This window comes from Chironomus tepperi, unplaced genomic scaffold (genome assembly GCF_022539635.2).
Source record: "Chironomus tepperi strain 1889 unplaced genomic scaffold, CSIRO-AGI_Ctep_v1 contig_16, whole genome shotgun sequence".
Classification (NCBI taxonomy): Eukaryota; Metazoa; Arthropoda; class Insecta; order Diptera; family Chironomidae; genus Chironomus; species Chironomus tepperi.
This window is the reverse complement of record NW_027226138.1, coordinates 1,134,400-1,154,008: the sequence shown is the minus strand read 5'-3', so window position 1 is coordinate 1,154,008 and position 19,609 is coordinate 1,134,400. Positions and strand designations below refer to the sequence as shown.

The following is a 19,609-nucleotide window of genomic DNA, read 5'->3' as shown; positions in this document are numbered from 1 at the left end:
TGAAAACTTAGAGTGCTTTTCCAATTTTTAGACTCCTAAGGCATTAGAAATCATTAATTAAGTTACACTGAGAATAATATAGTGTAATTAATCATCAATTTCTTATGAAAAATCCCAAAAACTTGAACTCAAATGTCAGGCGGACATAAAAATTAAAAGGTAACTTTATCACAAAAATTAAGCTAAAAACAAAACAAAAAAAAAAATATTTTTGGAAAATTTTCATTAATTGACAATTTAAGAGGAAAATACAAGTGTATAATGTATTAATCCAGGCTAAGATTGTTCTGTAAGGGATAGTCAACAAGTTAAAAATAATTTTATCTCAATATAATCGTAGTTGACAGAGATATAAGGAAAATCATAAAATTCACAATTAATTTCATTAATTTTAGAAAACTGTTAATATAATTAAGAGAACAACGATAAACATGGAACAACAACATCATAATTATGAATACGGAGAGACTTTTGGCTTCATAAATGCCGCTTTTGCTGAACCTGAAAATTTTCCTCATAATCAGGAAGATCAGGCATCTAAGACAAATATCCCTTCGATAGCTCAAGATTCATCATCGCTGGCACCGACTGATCTAACAAATCCACATTCTGTATATAATTTAACATCAGAGTGTAAAGAACCGTCGAACGAAATACCTAATGAACCGAAACCCGAAGAAAATCAGTCCGATTGCAATATACAGTTCCAAACAGCTGAGGACACTGTTCAAAAAGAAGTCACTAATGAAAACGTCCAAGAAACAATAGAAAATCCTGAAAATATCACTGAAGACACCGAAAAAACTACTAAAGAAAATGCAACAAGTGAATTGAATGTTGATGAAACAGCAACTGGATCTAGTGAAAAGGCTGTTGGAAGCAAATCATTTAAAAGGGACATATCAGGAAAGAAACGAAGAAGAATTGTAGTATTAAATGATGATGATTCAGAGGATGAAGAAAATGAGCTCAAAAAGGAACTTCTAAATAGATCCAGTGATATTGAGCAAGACGACAAGAAGTCTGACAAATCCAGTGAGCAAGATGCAGACAGTGAAAACGATAGCGAAGAAGAAAAACCAGAGGAATTGGCTTCTAGTACGAATCGTAATTTTCTAAAAGCTAAATATCTCTTGAAAACTGCTGTAATTATTGAAGATCCTGACAAGAATAAAAAGAAGAAGAAGAAACAGAGAGTTTTAGATAGCGATGATGAGGATCAATTGCATACATCGGTTGATGACATTGGATTGTTAGGCAATGAAAATGAAAATGAAGAGGAAGAAGAAGAAATTTTCACGGACGATATTGTGATTATAAATAACGATCCAATTGTTGCACCAGAAGAAGCAACAGAGGAATCAAGCACAACTACTGAACAACCCGAAAAAGAACCTGAGTTGGAAAATAAGGAGGAAAATGTTAGTGACAAAGCTGAGGCAGCAAAAGAACCTGTTGATGAAAATTTAGAAAAAACGGAAGAAAAAGTGGAAAATGAGGGACAAAAGTCACCAAAAGACACAGAAAGTCTTGAAAAGCCTGCCGAAAATAATGAAGAGGAAGATGTTAATGCAGTGTTAGATAAAATTCAGCCAATGGATGATGATGAGTATGTCATTTAAAGCTTTTGCTATATTATTTCTAATTAAGTGTCTTAATTCTTTTAGTGACTTTTTCAAATTTAATGACACGACTGACGAAGATGAGCAAAAGGATGTCACAAATGATAAATACTTTGGTACACCGGATAAACAAGGTTCTAATACTGCTGTAAGAGGGAGAAGACGTGGACCTGTAACAAGAGGAGCAAAAGCACAGCCCAGAAAAAGAGGTTCCCAATATGAGAAGTACTTAAATTTATTTAGTCCATAGACTTAAAACTCACATTAAAATTCATCCATTTTCAGAGACTTTGTGGATGACAGCGATAGTGAAAGCAGCTATTCTGATTCCATTTCATCGTCATCAAGTGGAAGCAGTTCATCGTCGAGAGAAAGGGTGAAAAAACGACCGCCTCCGTCTAGACCAGGACCTCAAAATGTCAAGGCTGCCCAGAATCTTATTAGAAATTCAGTTACGATTACAAAAGTTCCAACAAAGAAGGAAATTGAACAGAAAGGTCGATTTTATGATAAATCGAGAAATATTCCAAACGATGTCTATTTTGGGGATGTTAATGGTAATATTTTACTGTTGCTATAAATTGGCATAAGCAACTAATTGCTTTCTAATTTTTATAGTTCCTCTACATGTCCTACATTCGAGATGGAATAGTGATGGACAAAGTGATAGAGTGCGAAAAGCCCCACAATTTCCACCAAACAGACCTGTACAACGTCCACTAAACGCATCTCCAGCAATGAGAATGACAATTCCATCACAAAACACAATTCCACAAGCTCCTAGACCGACTATGCATAGCTTCAGGTAAAATCAACTGTCATAAAATAATTTGAATTTATGACGAAATTTCGTTTAAAAAATAACGGACTTAAAAAATTCAAATTATATTCGTTAAATTTCAAAAAATGACGGTTACAAAATGCAAGTGACTTCAAACTCTTATCATTTATTTCTTGCAGGCCACAACTAGACGACGATTCAAAACTTTCCATCATGAAAGAATTCATGAAAGTTTGTGGATTGAAAATAAATTATGGAAAGCTGTTCCATAATGTCAAAACGAATGCTCATAAATGTGCATTATTAAGGAGGATTTTAGTTCAGAAAGGAATGGATGGTGAACCAACAATGGCAAAATGTAAGAAGCTCAAACTCGAATTGCAGGCAAAACGTGAAATTGCTGAGCTAGACAAAAGTGTCATTTTGCCCGTAGAAGGTAAACTCGAATAATGTTGATTTATTTATTTATGATAATCATGTCCCATCATAAATAGGTCGAACAAGGAGATCAAGAAGAGGTGCTGCATCAAAGGATAGTGAAGATTCAATGACATCAAACAATGAAGGATTATCATCAAATGTACAGCCAGAAGTTCTGGAAACTTTAACGAAAATCAAGTCGGTCATTGATAGTGATTCAGATTAAGCATGTGACTGTTTTTCACAATAAATAAATTTATTAATTTTAGTGTAATTGTAATATTAGCCATAATTGTACATAAATGTCAAGAAAAAAAGGATAATTTAAGTTTTCTTCTCATCAGAATTAAGTTCTTGAGTTTTTACGAAATAAAAATCATGTGAAGGACGAAACGTGTTTTAAAAAATTCACATATAGACCTTTTATGTCGGCATAAATTATTCGTTTGCAGGGTAAAAGGCATTATTTCACGAAGAAGACATGTACATGCATAAAATTTTGGCAGTTGAATATTTTAAATATGCACATATTCACCCTTCTCGAAAGAATGAGCATGAATGTGTGAATGCGTACCTTAAAAAGAGAAAATGCTACACGAAGGGGAAATTGTGACGGGATGCGACATAAAATTTGGGATTTTTTTTTCAACGGTAAAAATTATTTTGAAATTTATGCTGAATTTTCAGATAAAATTTGAACGAAAAATTCAAATAAGAAATGTCCGTTAAATTAGTGTTGAATTTTAATTGAAGAAATTTAAGACTTCTTGTGAATATTTAGATTCACAGATCTTCTTCACTTCCTAGTTAGTCACTAAATCTTCATACCTAGCAAGAAATCATTCCACTGACGAGCACAAAAATCCCGTCTAGTCCCTGTTATTTATGGCAAAAAAAGAATCAAAATAAAACATCACAGCATGTGAAACGAAATAGAATATGTATGTGCATGTGGACTGGACTCTAGTAAACAAATGTGTGTCACAATTGCGCAAGCCCGAAGATAACATAAAGAGGCAACATGTGCGCACCAATACATTTAAATGAAAAAAATATTCATTTTCCGAAAGAAAATTTTCTCCTATTCTGTTTAGTTTTGTACGTGAAATCATTGTGTGACTACACATTTTTTCCAAAAATAAAAAAATCATTTATTTGTGGATTTTTTTCTCTGTCTTTACACAAATAATAGGAAAAAAGAGAAGAAAAATAAGAAAATTTACAAAGTTTTTAAGAATTTTTTTATAAGACAAAAAGCTAAATTAAAGGAAGTTGAATTGAAATAAACAAGAGCTTGTGACGAAAACAAATTTTATATAACCCTGTAAAAGTTCACCTTAAACCTACACAAAATACGCAAAAATAGGCAATTATGAGTCAGGAAAAGAGCACTGGATAAAGAAATAATTATAAATTATTATTAATTGCAACGGTAAGTGCGTGCAAATAGTTTGGATGTGACTGCTATTTGTTGAATTATCGAGTCATTTCGGTTGAACAATCTTATAGTCAAATTTCATGATGAAAAATGGGAATTGGAAAGGAGGGTGTCACAAAAAATGAATAAAAAAATGGTATTTAGCTTGCTGAGTTTCATCCGCCCTCGATAATTTCATTTTCTTTCGTACATAAATTCCCATCTTCATATATGTTAATAACAACTTGTTTTCCACATTCCATTATTTTTTTCTATAATTTTATCTCATTTTTATGTCCTTTACTCTTATTCCCTTAATTAATTTCATTTAAATGCTAATTTTGAGGATCTCTGTTGTCTTTGTGTTATCTGTGAAAAATCCTTTTTTACGTTCCACTGAGAATAGTCGCTAATTTTTGTAATTCGAGAGTCTGTCTATCTTTGATCTAGTCAAAAATCGTACGTAAATGCTTTACGTAAAAATATGGACGTAAAATTACATAATAAAATGTACGCAAAATTACATAATGTTACGTACATTACACAACAAACGTACGTAAAATTACACAAAATTACGTACGTAAAATATCTATTTTCATTACATTACAATATGTACGTAAAATTACATTACAATACGTACGTGAAATTACATAACAATACGTACGTAAAATTACACAACCATACGTACGTAAAATTACATAACAATACGTACGTAAAATTACATAACAATTAGTACGTAAAATTACATCACAATATGTACGTAAAATTACATAACGTAGAATTTTGAAGAATTTTTGAAAAATATAATTCAAATATTTTATGGTCGTTATTTTTACGATAAGAATCCTAGGGAATTTTTCAAAAAATTTCTTGCAGTTATTATTTAAACATTTTCTGATCGTTATTTTTGATGAAAATGTTTGGACGTCAATAATGCGCTTTCTTCCGTATTTTATTTTGACAAAAATTTGTATCAGTTGTTTTTTGTTTCTCCGTGGAAAACCGGAAAATGTATTTGTTCCTAACTGCAAAAAAAAAGTGAGCCCAAAAATATTTGAAAAAGCACCTTTCCTCCTCTTTTGACCTTTTCGAGTACAAATAACAAACTTTTTTCAGACATCCAAAATGCTCTCATGTATCACAGAAAGATGAGTACTTACTTTGTTCCCAAAAGAGCATAAATTATCCAAATTTAGGCACATCTCTTTTTATTACCTACACTTCATTTTTTGCTAATTTAATGGATAGATAGGCGTAAATATATAAATTTACAGACCATAGTTGATCAATTTACGGTTTCTAATAGCTTATAATCATGTTAATAGACTCATATACAATGAATATATTGTAATTTATTCAATCCTTTTTTGATAATGCAAAGGTGTATGGCCTATTATCCACATTATAATCGGATATTGCTTGATTTCATTGTGCTTAACAAACATATTTAGTCATGTGGGAATTGAATTTGATATTTGGTTTCCTTTGGTATGTTTGTTAATTAACACAGCTGTCCACAATTGGATCTGTGATTGACAAGCTTGATTTCTAGTTTGGAAATAGAAATTTTCAATCTGGATTTATTTTTAATCCAACTGGATTTAATTTAATCTTACTGGATCTTGAAGACTGGATCTTTTACTGAATCGGACAGTTGGTCCACTTAACTAAACTTTGAATCAAATGTAATCAAGCAAGTTTGATCATCACTATCCATCAATAAATCGTCAATTAATTCCCATCTCCGACTCCTTCATGTCCCTAATTGATAATTCTGACATGAAAAATCATCGATGACAAACGCTTCGTCACTTTCATGTCAGAATTTTTTTTATATTTTTGGCACGGCAACAAACACATCATAACGATGAATTCATTTCAGGAATGTAAAGAAGAAAAAACACATCTTGAACCAAAAAAAACGTAAATTATTAAATGAATGCCACATAATTTGCATATTTTATCATTCATTTGTTCTTATACCTGATAAAGCTCTTCTTATCTTGAGACCATAATGAATTATTATGCCGAGTTCTGTGAGCTGTGGAATGTGTGGCATTTCCAAAAAAAGTATTCAAATATTGCTGTTTCCTTGATCGTTAAGAGGAAGTCATTAGTAAGAACATAGCATTCGATTATGAGTTAGGGTCTGTTAGTGAATGACATGCATCTGATGAGAGTATATTCAGACATATTCTGAAAATAGACTGAATTCAGACCGGGGGATTCTTGGTCCCGGCCTCAGGTATTTGTCGAGAACGAAACATCGGGAAACCTAAATGGAAAACCAAGTCGTTGTCTTCTTAATGTCTTTCGTGTGGGTCATTCCTAAACATTCAAACACATCTATGACTAATATCCCAACAAAAAATCACAATACTCACCTAAATGAGCATGCTTGAGAGTATACTTAATTAGTCCTTCCTTGGCGAAGGCACACAAGGGCTCATTGCCGCAGAGTTGGTTGAAACTAGTTGAAACCTGGATTTGTCTTTAGATATTTTCTTCCAGTTTCTAATTCCAAGCACTTCTGCATAGCTACACACACAGTAATCCTTTGAGCTCTTGGGTCTAATTCGAGATCTCTTTCCATCCATAAAGTCAGCAGTTGTTAATTTAAATATTGAGGTTTCATCTGGTCTTCTGTGGACATGATCAGTCCATTTTAACTGAGGTCTCATGTTCTTTTATAGCAATTTATTTGAGCATGCTGCATGTCTATTCGGATATGCTCATGAAGTGTCCAAAAAGCCTAGTCTCCTACACACGATAGACGTCACTTGTAAACAACCCCAATACAGTCTTGATAATTTATCAAAATACCTGTCATAATCAAGACTAAAGAAGTTTTAGATATAAGCAAGTGACAAACAAAAGCAAAAAAAAATAAAATATCAAGTGACACCCCCACGAAATAAAATCTATTTAATCAGGTATGTTTGCTGACGATGTTGTTGATTACATTTGTGGCTGTTATATAGTTCAATGCCCATCAATTGATTGTAATTAATTGATGTGATGAGAACATGGAGTGTATTAAATTAAGTAAATAATTTATCCCTTAATTGCCTATATCTACTTCAAGTGGATACACAGCATAATTTTGGCGATGGCTTTAATTAAAAATTTTCACTAATGACTTTGTTGTTGAATAATAAATTACATGAATTAGGCACATATATCGAATTTAATTACAACATTTATGAGTATCAAACCTTAATGTGCAATAATGGGAATGGAAATGAAGAAGATTTAGGATTCGAATACATTTACGGACGGGCAATAAAATATAAAAGGCATAATTTTTATGAAATATTAGCGAAACACAGAAGCATGAATATTGATGATTAATGAAGAACTTCCATTTTTTTTATGAAATCACTACTTGCCATAAAGCATTAAAGCGCTCGTGCGCTTTGGCTAATAATGAGCAGGAAAGCAGGAAATTTGATGATTACATATACCCTTAACTACCAGAATAATCACATGTTGGCTATAATTAGAACGCCATGGTAATTATGGAAGCTCTATGCTACATTTGACTTTGATTTCCATTCTAATTCCTTTGTTTTTTAACATTTAACTGTAGATTTTTGACAATTCATAATTAACGGATTTTCAAAATTCAAATAAAACATTGAACTGAACGAAAGAATTACTGAACGATTGAATTATAAACAAAAGAAATTTCCTCAAATTGTGCCTTAACTAAGCATTTTTCTCGCTATAAATATCGTTTATATGCTTACTAAATATCGTTTTTCTATGAATGCTATTTATTCTACTAGTAAAATTGTATAGTTCAGTGACTAGCATGACTTTACTATTCGAAAAACGGAAAAAAAATAAAATTAATGCTCATTCTACTTATTATTCCACTAACTTGTTGTGTCTATGGGCTATATAAAGGAATTTAGATCCGTATACAATAGCATGATAGTCATCTGTGACTGTATTTCATTTATATAAGACGAATTTTTCGAGTCAAAATAACGTGACAATAAGTTTATTAGATTTCACACCCATCATGCTTTATGTCCTATACATACTCTATAATATAGGCTTCAATCACGTCCTAAATACATGCTAAAATCCTCATTTGAATTTAACACACCATGAATCGCTTTTATTTCAACATAATTAAATGACCATAATTGTGTGACTGACTTGATATTGTAGCTGTTCAGCTTGATAAGGACATTCTGATTTATGTTTGCATGTCTATCTACGATTGTTTGGCAAACGTCGTCATGAAAATATAAAACACGTTTTAAATGATTTTTCTATTAAATTGATTATATTTATAGAATAGAAAATCGGATGTATGTACGTACCTTCTTCTTTATTCCTTCATATTTTCGTTAGTAGTGTAACTGCTGAAATTTGTGAATGAAAATTCAAGGCTTATATTAGGGAGAGCTCATTCAAAAATCAATAAGGGAATCATTTTTCATAAAACTTATGCTTTACATATCACGATAAACTTCTACATCCACTTACCATAAAAGCATATTCGGAAGTTCCATAAAAATGCATACTTGTGGGAAATAATTAAGATTTATATATCCGCTCTGTACCTTAAGTGATTAGTAATTGATATTGATCGATATTTTTAAAAAAAAAACTTTTATGTCTGTTTGGCAAGTTTAGAGCCCTCAACGATGAAGCTGCATGCCTTCATACTGTTATGTAGATGAACATAAAAATTTCATAGCCAATGTGAACATTTTATGCAATAAAAAATGTATGAGTAAGCATGCATATTCAATTCTATCATAACTTTTTATTTTTCCATCTCTACAGCCACACTATCGACATGCACATATTGTAGCCTTTTTATAGTATTGCCATTTATTTTCTCTATAATTGAATTATTGATGTCGATTGGTGAAAAATTTTTGCAAGAGAATGACGTTCAAGGAAGTGCTTTATAAGTTCCTTTTAATGGGATTTTCTGATAGAATATAAACTATTGTTTGTTAAGTGTCCTTTTGAAGTGGCATACTGTGGTAGATGATTAAGTTTCATCAAGCATGCTTAAAAGCTTATAACTGACAATTTGAAAAGGAGCTTTCGGGGTTCACAACTATATATTTACTTTTCAAATATTTTTAGATCGTTAATTTTCAAATATTTTCAAACCGTTACTTTTCAAATCTTTTATAACCGGTAAAATATGCCAACTTTATTTCATCAGATAATACAACCACAAAGATCCTTGCCAAACCCAAATGACCCCGTACTATACTAAATTTTTATTTTTATCGCTATGCTGTATAAACAGTCGCAGTCATCAAAATGACACAAGATAGACACATTTGAACTTGATTTCCCACATGAAATATTATGCTGCTTTCAAGTACCTCGATAGCTGTTCCTATCGAAATAAATTTAAATTATTCATAAATGTGTGTCAATGTTAATGTTTTCACATTGCAATGCCACGAAAACTGCATAACGACTTCATTACCATCAAAATGTCATTTCTAATGCCATAAATTTATTTTCGTATATTTGCAGATTTAGTTTAGCCAAAAAAAGCATGATGCAATTGATGTTATGCGAAAATGCTTCGTGGCTGGAAATTAATTACCTTAATAGCATTAATCATCATTGTGTACATTGTAGGAATTTTAGTTTTATCGATTGCAAATCTTCAGGCTCCATCGCAGAAAAGAATAAGAAATTCGAGATTTGTTACTGATGTAAGTATCATTTGGACGTAATTGGCTATTCTTTGCATAATACATTTAGAGGCACTTTGTGATTGATTGTTAAGGAAATTTGAGAATCTCATTTATTGAGACGCTTGCTGTGATATCAATTTTAATCCTGAGATTTAAATCCTACGATTTAAATTTAAATCCTGAGATTAAACCTTAAGTCTTGCTATTTTAGTTCAGAATCATGCAATGTCTATAAACAGAAATCTTACAATTCTGATATAAATAGTCTTGTCGCAATCACGAAGTCAAGTCTCTAATTCAGAATATTTTCTAAAAATAGCAACCTTGACTGAACATAATTGAGCATAGTCATCATTAATAATCATTTTCTCTATATCCAATCTAGTCGGATACAGGTCATAGTCCCGAAATATTCCTTCGACGTAGTCCAATACAGCAACTACAATGGTGTACAGAATTAAAATTTCTAGATCAAAGCTCACAAATAGCTTTAAGTAGACATCGAAAGGAGCACCGTACATTCCTAGAGCAAGCAAAAAATGCTGATAGAATTAAATACAAATATGAACATGATTCAATTATTAGTAACAAAGAGGAGAAGAAGCAAAAAAAGGAGGTTACAGACAGCTCAACAATTAGTGATAAAAACGAATTTAGCGATAATGAAAATAAAGTAATTGCATTAGCTAGCTTCCCAGGCAGTGGAAATACGTGGCTTAGGTAATGAATACAGCATAAAAACTTGTATGTTAAGTATCTAAATATTTAATTATTTATCAAAACAGATATCTATTACAACAAGCTACAGGAATATATACAGGCAGTGTATATAAAGACTATGGTTTGCTCAAAAGTGGCTTTCCTGCTGAAAGCATATCAAATTCTTCCGTACTTATTGTTAAAACCCACGAATTTGGATCATCATCATGGACGAGATTTCGTAAGTCTGTACTGCTTATAAGGGATCCTGCCAAGGCAATTCTAGCTGAATTTAATAGACAAAGTGGCGGTCATATTGGATTTGCATCACCTGATCGATTCTTTAAACGTGCAAATGGACGTTATTGGTTAAAATTTGTGACAAATAAACTTCATGCCTGGGAACAAACGAATCTATCATGGGCGACTAATTTTACTGGCGATGTACTCATTATTTATTATGAAAATTTAGTCGATAATGTAGAGAAGACATTAAGGGATATTTTAAATTTTATTGAATTTCCAACTAACGAGGATTTGCTGTCATGTGCTCTTAAGCGTAAAGAAGGTATTTACAGGCGTAAGAAGCGACTTCTCAATTTTGATCCATATACAATGGCTATGAAAAAGATGATTGAGAAAAAGCGGATTGAAGTGTATGAAATGCTAGGGCGGAACAAGCTGAAATACTCGAGCCTTTAACTTATGATCGATTGATATTGTTTTCCAAAAACTTTTCTGTGTATGCTGTATGATGTCGACAAAAAAAAAAGTTTAATCTGAGAGTGAAATCAAACTTCTTCCACACAAATGAATGGCATGTATGTAGTCAGTATTTTACATCATTTTATGGAAGAGATGATTGAGTATCGTTAATAGAAAATGTGATTTTTTTAAATGTGTAAATTATTACTGTTTAAGGACCTATGGATATTAATAATATAAAAGAAAATTTACTACAAAAAGTACAGTGCCTTTATATCTGATTTAATTCCAGTTAACAACTTTATTATATAGGTGCAACATTCATTATTTGGTTGAGTTAATCAAGAACAATAAGTCGTTCTACGCAAATTCATTTGTCATGAATGATGTATTGGACGTACCAAAATACACTCGATTGTACGGAAATTCCATACACTTATCAATGATTTCTTTTAAAAGCCGAATTTTAATTTTTCTTACTAAATAAGTATAAATACATCTTAACTTAGGCAATTAGACTACTTTGCAGTACTTCAGTGCTTTAAAAACTCAATTCAAAGTGCTTAATTTTACAAAAAATTAATTTAGAATTTCTTCGATAGTGTTAGTGTGAACCAAAAAAATTCAAATTTTTGACCGTTATTTTTTCTTTTGTGTAGCTTGGTACGTACAATGCAATGTAAATATTGTGTCGGAAATTCAATCATCATTTGAGTAGTAATCATTAACATTGATTAGATGTAACAAGTCATAAATTTCTTTCTGATATCCTTGTTGAATAACCTTGTTGCCAAGATACAATATGTACCGTATTAATCTATGGAACTCATCAGCGTCGACTTGAATTTTATTATATTTCTCATGTGTGTAGGTGGATGATGTGTTTAGCCAATTGCCAGATTTTAAATGTCTGTGAACGAGAAAATAAGAAAAATTAATTAGATCACGATATTTGAATAGGTTGGGGACTGTTCGTAAATTACGTAACGCTTTAAATTGTAGCATAAAATTCAAATATTTTTTGGTCGTTAAATTTTTGAATATTTCTTGACCGTTATTTTTTAAATAAATCTAAACTAAAGACGTTACATAACATATTAACGACCCCATACACGCACAGACACAAACTTACTTGTAGAATTTTAGAATAACTTTAAAAATATCTTCAATATTCTTATAAAATTCCGTATAGCTCTTGTTAAGCAGACATAGGAACAAAATTCTCTTTAAATAATTTGCATGCTTCCGATAAATACACAAGATTGATTCCGCTGATTTTATATCTTCCATAAATGCATTCCACGATATTTGGATAACATTATGAGTAACATAGTTCTCAAGACAATTAACGAATTGTGTCATTTTATGCCGTATATACTGTACATCACGATATTGCTGAGATTTCAATAATTCCGTTCCATGACTCTTGTGTGCTTCCTTTAGTATTTGAAAGCATTGTTCGAGAATCCAGGTAATTCGTTTCAATTTTATAAGGTAGTTAAAGATAGCTCGATATTTATCCATAGTCTCAGGATTGAGTATTAAGCTTAAAGGCCATTCCAATTGATAGCTTAAAGTCAGGATATTAAGAATACCTGGAGAATGAATTTCGAATTTTTCAGGAATGTTTTGTACTATAAATGAGAGATATTCAGTATTTGGATCATAGTATCGTGAACTGCTTAATGCATGATCAAGAATCATATGAAGAGATTGATAATTTAATATTTCAGAAGGTTTCATGCCATTTTCAATTTTTGAAAACATCTCATGACATATGCAGCTACAAAATTCCCCATTCATAAGCAGGAAATAGTTTCTGAGACTCTTGAAATGTGACAATATATCCAAATCCTTAATATACATCTTTAATGTCTCATTATTTAAGATTTCCATATAAGCATTAAGTGGTAATGTTAATGACATTTGCAGATATTGTGACAATGCGACTGTATCCATTTTCGTAATTTCTGTGGATGTTGACATGTGAGAATAATCGGAAGAGTCATTTAGCTTAATTCCCATAAATTTATTTTGATTCTTTTCTATCGCCTCTTCAAATGCTCTAAACATTTCCAATTTGTCCTCATCATCAGCCTCCTGCTTATTCTCAGAATTTGGGACTAAATCCGATGATGTTGATGATGATGATTTCTCGAGTGACTCATTATTTTCACTATTAAAATGATCCGAAGTTGTTGACATTGGAGATTCCAAATTTTGTTTGCTAATGTCTGGTTTTAAAAGTTCCAACGATAATGCCCCTTTTTTCTCTTGAGGATTCTTTACATCTTCGATTTCCTCGAACCAAAATTCATGAGATAAGACCTTCTGACGATTTCGTTGTAATTCTGTCATATTTTCTCGTTGAACTTTAATCCTTTGTGATTTTGGTTTTGTGTCCTTTTTACCATCATTATCGTCTATGCCAAATTCATGTGACATAACTTTTAAGCGATTCTTTTGTAAATCTGTCATTTTGTCATAATCCTGAACATTTATTTTAGGCTGATCAATTGATTCTTCTTTCTTAATCATACCATATTCATATCCCAATACTTTCATTCTATTTTTTTGTGCATCTGTTAGAGCTTTTGGACATTCAATATTTCCATTATTGTCATCTTTTACTTGTTTTGTGTCCAAAAGGTTGTATTCATGTGACATGACTTTTCGTTTATTTTTTTGAGCTTCCGTTAATTCAGATGCTGATTCTAAAATGTTGTTCATCTCATCTTTGACAATTTTCATTTCCTGAGCATCCGGAGCATCCCGAGCATCCTTATCAATTGGATTGTTTGCATTGAGTTTGTCATCTTCATGCTCTATTTTTATGGGTCTATCCAATTTACTCGTTGTAGATTCTTCTTTTACATTTTTATTTTGGTCAATTTCATCATCTAATTTATCATTAAGTTCCTGATAAATCTTAATTCGTGCCTTTAATTCTTCATTCTCTCTTTGAAGCTCTTCATCTTCAATTCTATCCAATTCATCCAAATAATCTCGTTCATGTTGAATTTCTGTCATTCTTTTTAACATCTTTTTCTGTTCAATCAGTTCCAATTCTTTTCGCAATTCCTTTTGTTGTGCTTCACGAAAATCACGAATTTCTTGCAATCGCTCTTCTTGATGCTGTTTCCATTTTTGTGCATTCTTTGTTGATGCTATTTCTGCATTCTTGTACTTTTCAACCTTTCTTCGATGCTTTTCTTCTAATAAATCAGATATGGATATGATTTCACCGCATTCTTGTCTAGCTTTGGCAGAAAATTCTCTGCATCGATCTTTTAATTCATTTATTTGGTCATGAGTTAAACATATTTTGAATGATGGCTTCTTGATGACGAAAAGTGGGTGCTGTATGAGATTAAAATAAAATGAAATTTGAATTTATATTTAAACATGTCGGTTAAAAACGATCAAAATTTGAATTCAGCATAAAATTCAAAAATTAATTTTCCGTTAAAAAAGTACTCACCAAAGGATTAAATGATTTCAATAATAAGGTATATTTTCCACACAGCAGAACATTATCAGCACAACCAATTAAAAATTCTGGAACGGATTGTTTTCTTATTAAGTAGGCTCGATCAAAAAAGTGCTTTGTATTTTCCTTATAACGATCAACAAAATAAATGAATAATTCCTTGTAAGGATCATCAAGTTTTCCATGATACAACCATTCTTGATATCGTATGTAATAAACTTCACAACATGCTTTCAACAAATCTACATAGAAACATTTAACATCGGTATTCAGAGAATATGTATACTCATTATACAGTAAGCGTAAGAAATCAGATCCGCTGAGAATAGTTCTCTGTATAGTTGATGATGAAGGATGTACATTAAGGAAAATTGATAAATGTATGATGATTTTCATAATTTTTGATGTATTATTATACAGCTCTAAAAAGGTCTCAGATTCTTGTGGATAGATTATATCTCGACAGTAATTTAAGAATTTAATGACTCGATCACAAAAGGCTTTAAAGATAAATCCTTCAAAGATTTGACTCTGATTAAATGGATTTTTTGCTGTATATGACTTTAGTCGTGTAAAGCATGTTCCAACTTCCAGAAATTTCAACAGCATTCCATCCATATCAGAAATATCACCACAACATACTTTCGTTGTCATGTAAAACTTCAATGTTGTCTCTGACCTTTTAAAAGTTTCAGACTCGATTCCAAGAATTAGCAGCTTTATATCATTCATAAGTTTTGGAAATGACACTGCAGTAATTTCACTGGATGCTGAATGCGAAGCGGATTTTAATCGTTGGTACGTATAAAGACTTCTTGATTCTGTTAAAAAGCTCTTAGCCGGTGATTTTTCATAATTTTCGAGATTCTCCCATGTTTTTCTTCCGTTTGTCTTGTAGCTTACTGTCTTTTGTTGATTGTCATTTTTTTCACTGATTGTGCTGCTAATTATTGGATTTAAAGGCTCGATTCTTTTTAATTTGAGATTATCTGAATCATTGTGTCCAATGTAGGAATCAAGGATACTGCTTAGGAAGGTTGTTTGTTCACTGGATCTTTTATTACGTGCATTATTTGTGTGATCAGTTGACAGAGATATATGTGATAGATATTTGTTCTTTCTGACATCTTCGAATGCTTTAGTTTGTAGCTGAAGGAAACTATGATGCTATAAAAATAAAAACAATTGTTACAAGACACGCAATAAGACTATATAAATGATTATTTTTACCTCGCAAACTTCCACAGAATCGATATTTTTGAGGAGAATCAGAAACGCTGAAACTGACAATAAACTGTTCTCATTTTCTCTTAAAACATCAATAAAATGATCAAGTTTGTCTAGTTCCTTAGTCTTATTGTGCAACGCTAGCTCAAATCTCGTAAATTGATAGTCTTCGACTGTTTTTTCAAGCAATAAACTTTCATTAAATGACTTTTTTAACAAAACTTCAAACGCAATCTTTCTAGCTGATTGCAGCTTAATTTCATCACATTCACTTTCCTTAATTAACTCAACACATAACTTGTTAATTAACTGATAAACACTCATTTTGTTTCTTTTAAAAAATTAACAATTTAATCAAAACATTTTTTTTCTTCAAATAAAAACAAAATATTTAAAAAGTCCTCATTTTTGATCTAGTGATTATTGCGCATTTTTCGATTCTGTACTAAATTTTTTGATTCTGTACTAAAACTGTTTTACAGATGAAATTAAAATTCATTAATTATCGTACATTGACATTATTTTATGCACTTTGATTACTTCATATGTCATTAATAAGACAGTACTTAGCTTCTAAAGCAAATCCTAGCACTCTACGATGTGTAATTAAGACGATTTTTTTAAATCAATCACTCGCAGAACAAAGTGCTTGGATGTTAAAGATCCATTTTTGAAAAACATGTTTAGGTACAAAAAATTGCGCTAAAAAGTTTTTGTTATTAAAAATGGATGAGGATAATTTAGACATAGAATTAACTAATGAAGCACCAAGAGATATCCAACGAGTGTCAAAAGACACTGTCAACAAGATTCTATCTGCACAGGTAATGTCTTATATTCAAAAGTAACTAACTAGCAATTAATAATAATTTTTTTAAGGTAATCCTAAATGTTGGAATTGCTGTAAAGGAATTAATAGAAAACAGTGTCGATGCTGGCTCGACAGTAATTGAAATTAAAATTAAAGAATACGGAAAAGAAGGTTTTGAAGTATCTGATAATGGATTGGGCATTGAACAATGTAATTTTGAAGGAATAACAGCAAAACATCATACATCGAAGTTGAAAAGCTTTCAGGATCTAGAATCAATTCACACGTTTGGATTTCGTGGAGAAGCTTTGTCATCATTGTGTGGATTAAGTGATGTTGTAATTACAACAAGGCATTCCTCATCTGAATACGGAACTAAATTAATTTACAACAATGATGGACAAATTATTGACAGATCAATCATTGCTCGAAATATTGGTACTTCTGTTATGGTGTCAGACTTCTTTAAGACACTTCCAGTTAGAAAAGCTGAATTCCAAAAGAACTATAAAAAGGATTTCAATAAAATGATTAAACTACTGGAGGAATACTGTTTGGTGCTTGTCGGTGTAAAAATCATAGCTGTAAATATTCTTAAGAATGGATCAAGACAAACAATTTTATCTACAAATGGCCAGTCGATACTTGATAACATTGTGTCAATATTTGGAGCAAAGCAGTCACAAGAAGTGATCAAGATAAAATGTCCAACAAATGATGGGACAGAAGAAGGTGTTTACACTCAAGAATCCTTATTTGATGCTGACTTGACTGAAATTAAAACAAATGAAATTGATAACTTAAATCAGAAGAGATTCAAAATTGATGGATATATCAGCAACATTGATCATGCATGCGGTCGAACATTAAAAGATCGTCAATATCTCTATGTCAACTCCCGTCCATGTGAGATGAAGGCAATTTCAAAACTTGTTAATGAAATCTACCGGAAGTACAATATGAAGCACTTTCCTTTCTTTTTCATCAATCTTAAAGTTGATCAGTCAAATGTTGATGTTAATTTAAGTAAGGATAAACGTCAAATAGCAATTTGTGATGACAAGGTGCTCTTGCTGGTAATGAAAAGAAGCCTCTCAATTACATTTGGTGACCTGCCAACAAAGTTCAAATATGCTAGCATTAATAGTGTTGTTAAAGACATTGATGGAAGCTTTAATGAGTCAGATGAAGAGAATGATGATAAAATTGCAGTAATTCAGCCAAGTAGTAATTTTGGTGCCAGTCTAAAGCAGTGGAAAATTGATCCTTCAAATCCAATACCAAAGCCAAGTCTTAAAAGAAAATTAGATGCAAGTCAAGCACATAAAACTCCAAAAATTGATTCCTTTATGATAAAACGTCCATTAGAAATTGAAAGTGATGAGGAAGTCAGTCAAAAATCAAAGAAAATTACATTGAATGAAGAAGGTAGTAAGTCATCACAATCTGTCGACAGTGAAGATGAATTTCCATCACCAAAAGTTACTTCCACTCAAGATTTTTCTAGAACAATAAGCTACAGGCCAAGTATCCTTGAAAACACATTGAAATTTGAAAGAAAAAGTCCAGTCATGAAGGAACCGATTATCATAGAAGATCTGCAAACTGACAGTTCTGAAATTCTTGAAGAATTAAAGAAAGGAGATGAAATTGAGGAGCCACTTGACTTTTTGGAATTGAGTTTTCTGAAGTCACAGGCATCAAATGTCAGTTCTGAACCTGATGAGACTATTAGAAACACTTCAACATGCAGCACAAAAATTGAACTGGATGTCTCAAAATCAATCAGAAAGTTTAAGAAAAAAATAAGTTTGTCAATTGACACAGTTAGGAATGAAGCATTAGAGGAAGAGACTGCCAATAAATCACAGAAAACAGTATCAAGAACTAAATTGCTAAAGTTTAAAGAACGAATTGATCCATCAAAAAATAAGAAGGCAGAGACTGAGTTAGAGACAGAAATAAAGAAAGACATGTTCAAGGAAATGAAGGTGCTTGGACAGTTTAATCTTGGCTTCATTATTGCACAATTGGAAAGAGACTTGTTTATTGTAGATCAACATGCCACAGATGAAAGATATAACTTTGAGCAGCTTGAAAAGAACTTCAAATTAGAAACCCAGCACATGGTCATTCCTGAAAAATTGGAATTGACTGCTGTTCAGGAAGATATAATCATAGATAATTTAAACATATTCGAAATGAATGGCTTCAAGTTCCTCATCAATCAAGATGGACAACCAACTCAAAGAATCCAACTGATTTCTCGACCATACAGTAAAAATCATGAATTTGGCAGAGAGGACATCGAGGAAATGACACATTTACTTCAAGACAATTCAACAAACTGCGTTTGCAGACCATCGAGAATACGAGCAATGCTTGCAAGTAGAGCATGCCGTAAATCTGTAATGATAGGAACAGCATTAGATCGTAAATCAATGATGAAACTTTTAATACATATGGGAGAAATTGATCATCCTTGGAACTGTCCTCATGGTAGACCTACAATCCGATTCCTTCAAAATTTAGATTTTATCGCAAGTCGTGCAGAAAATAACGAAAAATGTAATGATTAAAATTAAATAAACATTCCATAATTGAGATTAGTCTTGAGCATTCTTAATGTCATGCACAGCGCATAACTAAGTCTCGCTTTTTATTCAAAAAATTGTTAATTTAGTTAACTGGATGTTTTTCAAATAATTTATTTTGTATGTCGTTTTTTGGGCATTTTCGCTGTACTAAAA

At 31.6% G+C, this 19,609-nt stretch overlaps 4 protein-coding genes across 5 annotated transcripts; 3 read left to right on the top strand and 1 right to left on the bottom strand.

Moving 5' to 3' along the window:
* Positions 1–182: 182 nt before the first annotated feature.
* On the top strand, positions 183–3,207 carry LOC139092291 (protein starmaker-like). Of its 2 annotated transcripts, XM_070642647.1 has the most exons (7): positions 183–289; positions 396–1,609; positions 1,668–1,847; positions 1,908–2,179; positions 2,241–2,427; positions 2,583–2,839; positions 2,898–3,207. In XM_070642647.1, the coding sequence occupies exons 2-7, from the start codon at positions 432–434 to the stop codon at positions 3,047–3,049; spliced, it is 2,226 nt and encodes a 741-aa protein (XP_070498748.1). In that variant the 5' UTR covers positions 183–289; positions 396–431; the 3' UTR covers positions 3,050–3,207. The 2 variants fall into 2 exon arrangements, with proteins under 2 accessions (XP_070498748.1, XP_070498739.1); XM_070642638.1 differs by having other exon boundaries at positions 202–1,609.
* A 784-nt stretch (positions 3,208–3,991) lies between these two features.
* LOC139093194 (WSCD family member AAEL009094) lies at positions 3,992–11,559 on the top strand. The gene is made up of 4 exons (XM_070643822.1): positions 3,992–4,255; positions 9,761–9,945; positions 10,313–10,647; positions 10,713–11,559. The coding sequence occupies exons 2-4, from the start codon at positions 9,808–9,810 to the stop codon at positions 11,326–11,328; spliced, it is 1,089 nt and encodes a 362-aa protein (XP_070499923.1). The 5' UTR covers positions 3,992–4,255; positions 9,761–9,807; the 3' UTR covers positions 11,329–11,559.
* Positions 11,560–11,601: 42 nt separating this feature from the next.
* Grip163 (gamma-tubulin complex component 6) lies at positions 11,602–16,441 on the bottom strand. The gene is made up of 4 exons (XM_070643647.1): positions 16,052–16,441; positions 14,813–15,988; positions 12,464–14,691; positions 11,602–12,241 (listed from the first exon to the last, which is right to left on the bottom strand). The coding sequence occupies exons 1-4, from the start codon at positions 16,370–16,372 to the stop codon at positions 12,031–12,033; spliced, it is 3,936 nt and encodes a 1,311-aa protein (XP_070499748.1). The 5' UTR covers positions 16,373–16,441; the 3' UTR covers positions 11,602–12,030.
* Positions 16,442–16,730: 289 nt separating this feature from the next.
* On the top strand, positions 16,731–19,473 carry Pms2 (mismatch repair endonuclease PMS2). Its single transcript, XM_070643808.1, has 2 exons — positions 16,731–16,872; positions 16,928–19,473. Exons 1-2 carry the CDS (start codon positions 16,774–16,776, stop codon positions 19,436–19,438), a joined length of 2,610 nt encoding a protein of 869 aa, XP_070499909.1. The 5' UTR covers positions 16,731–16,773; the 3' UTR covers positions 19,439–19,473.
* Positions 19,474–19,609: the final 136 nt, after the last annotated feature.

Coding starts and splice junctions, on each gene's coding strand:
- LOC139092291 (XM_070642647.1), top strand. CDS start 432: ATGGAACAACAACATCATAATTATGAATACGGAGAGACTTTTGGCTTC. Junction 1,610..1,667: donor CAGCCAATGGATGATGATGA/GTATGTCATTTA, acceptor TAATTCTTTTAG/TGACTTTTTCAAATTTAATG. Junction 2,428..2,582: donor CCGACTATGCATAGCTTCAG/GTAAAATCAACT, acceptor TATTTCTTGCAG/GCCACAACTAGACGACGATT.
- Pms2 (XM_070643808.1), top strand. CDS start 16,774: ATGGATGAGGATAATTTAGACATAGAATTAACTAATGAAGCACCAAGA. Junction 16,873..16,927: donor ACAAGATTCTATCTGCACAG/GTAATGTCTTAT, acceptor AATTTTTTTAAG/GTAATCCTAAATGTTGGAAT.
- LOC139093194 (XM_070643822.1), top strand. CDS start 9,808: ATGCTTCGTGGCTGGAAATTAATTACCTTAATAGCATTAATCATCATT. Junction 9,946..10,312: donor ATTCGAGATTTGTTACTGAT/GTAAGTATCATT, acceptor TATCCAATCTAG/TCGGATACAGGTCATAGTCC. Junction 10,648..10,712: donor AGTGGAAATACGTGGCTTAG/GTAATGAATACA, acceptor TTATCAAAACAG/ATATCTATTACAACAAGCTA.
- Grip163 (XM_070643647.1), bottom strand. CDS start 16,372: ATGAGTGTTTATCAGTTAATTAACAAGTTATGTGTTGAGTTAATTAAG. Junction 15,989..16,051: donor ATTCTGTGGAAGTTTGCGAG/GTAAAAATAATC, acceptor TTATTTTTATAG/CATCATAGTTTCCTTCAGCT. Junction 14,692..14,812: donor TGAAATCATTTAATCCTTTG/GTGAGTACTTTT, acceptor AATCTCATACAG/CACCCACTTTTCGTCATCAA.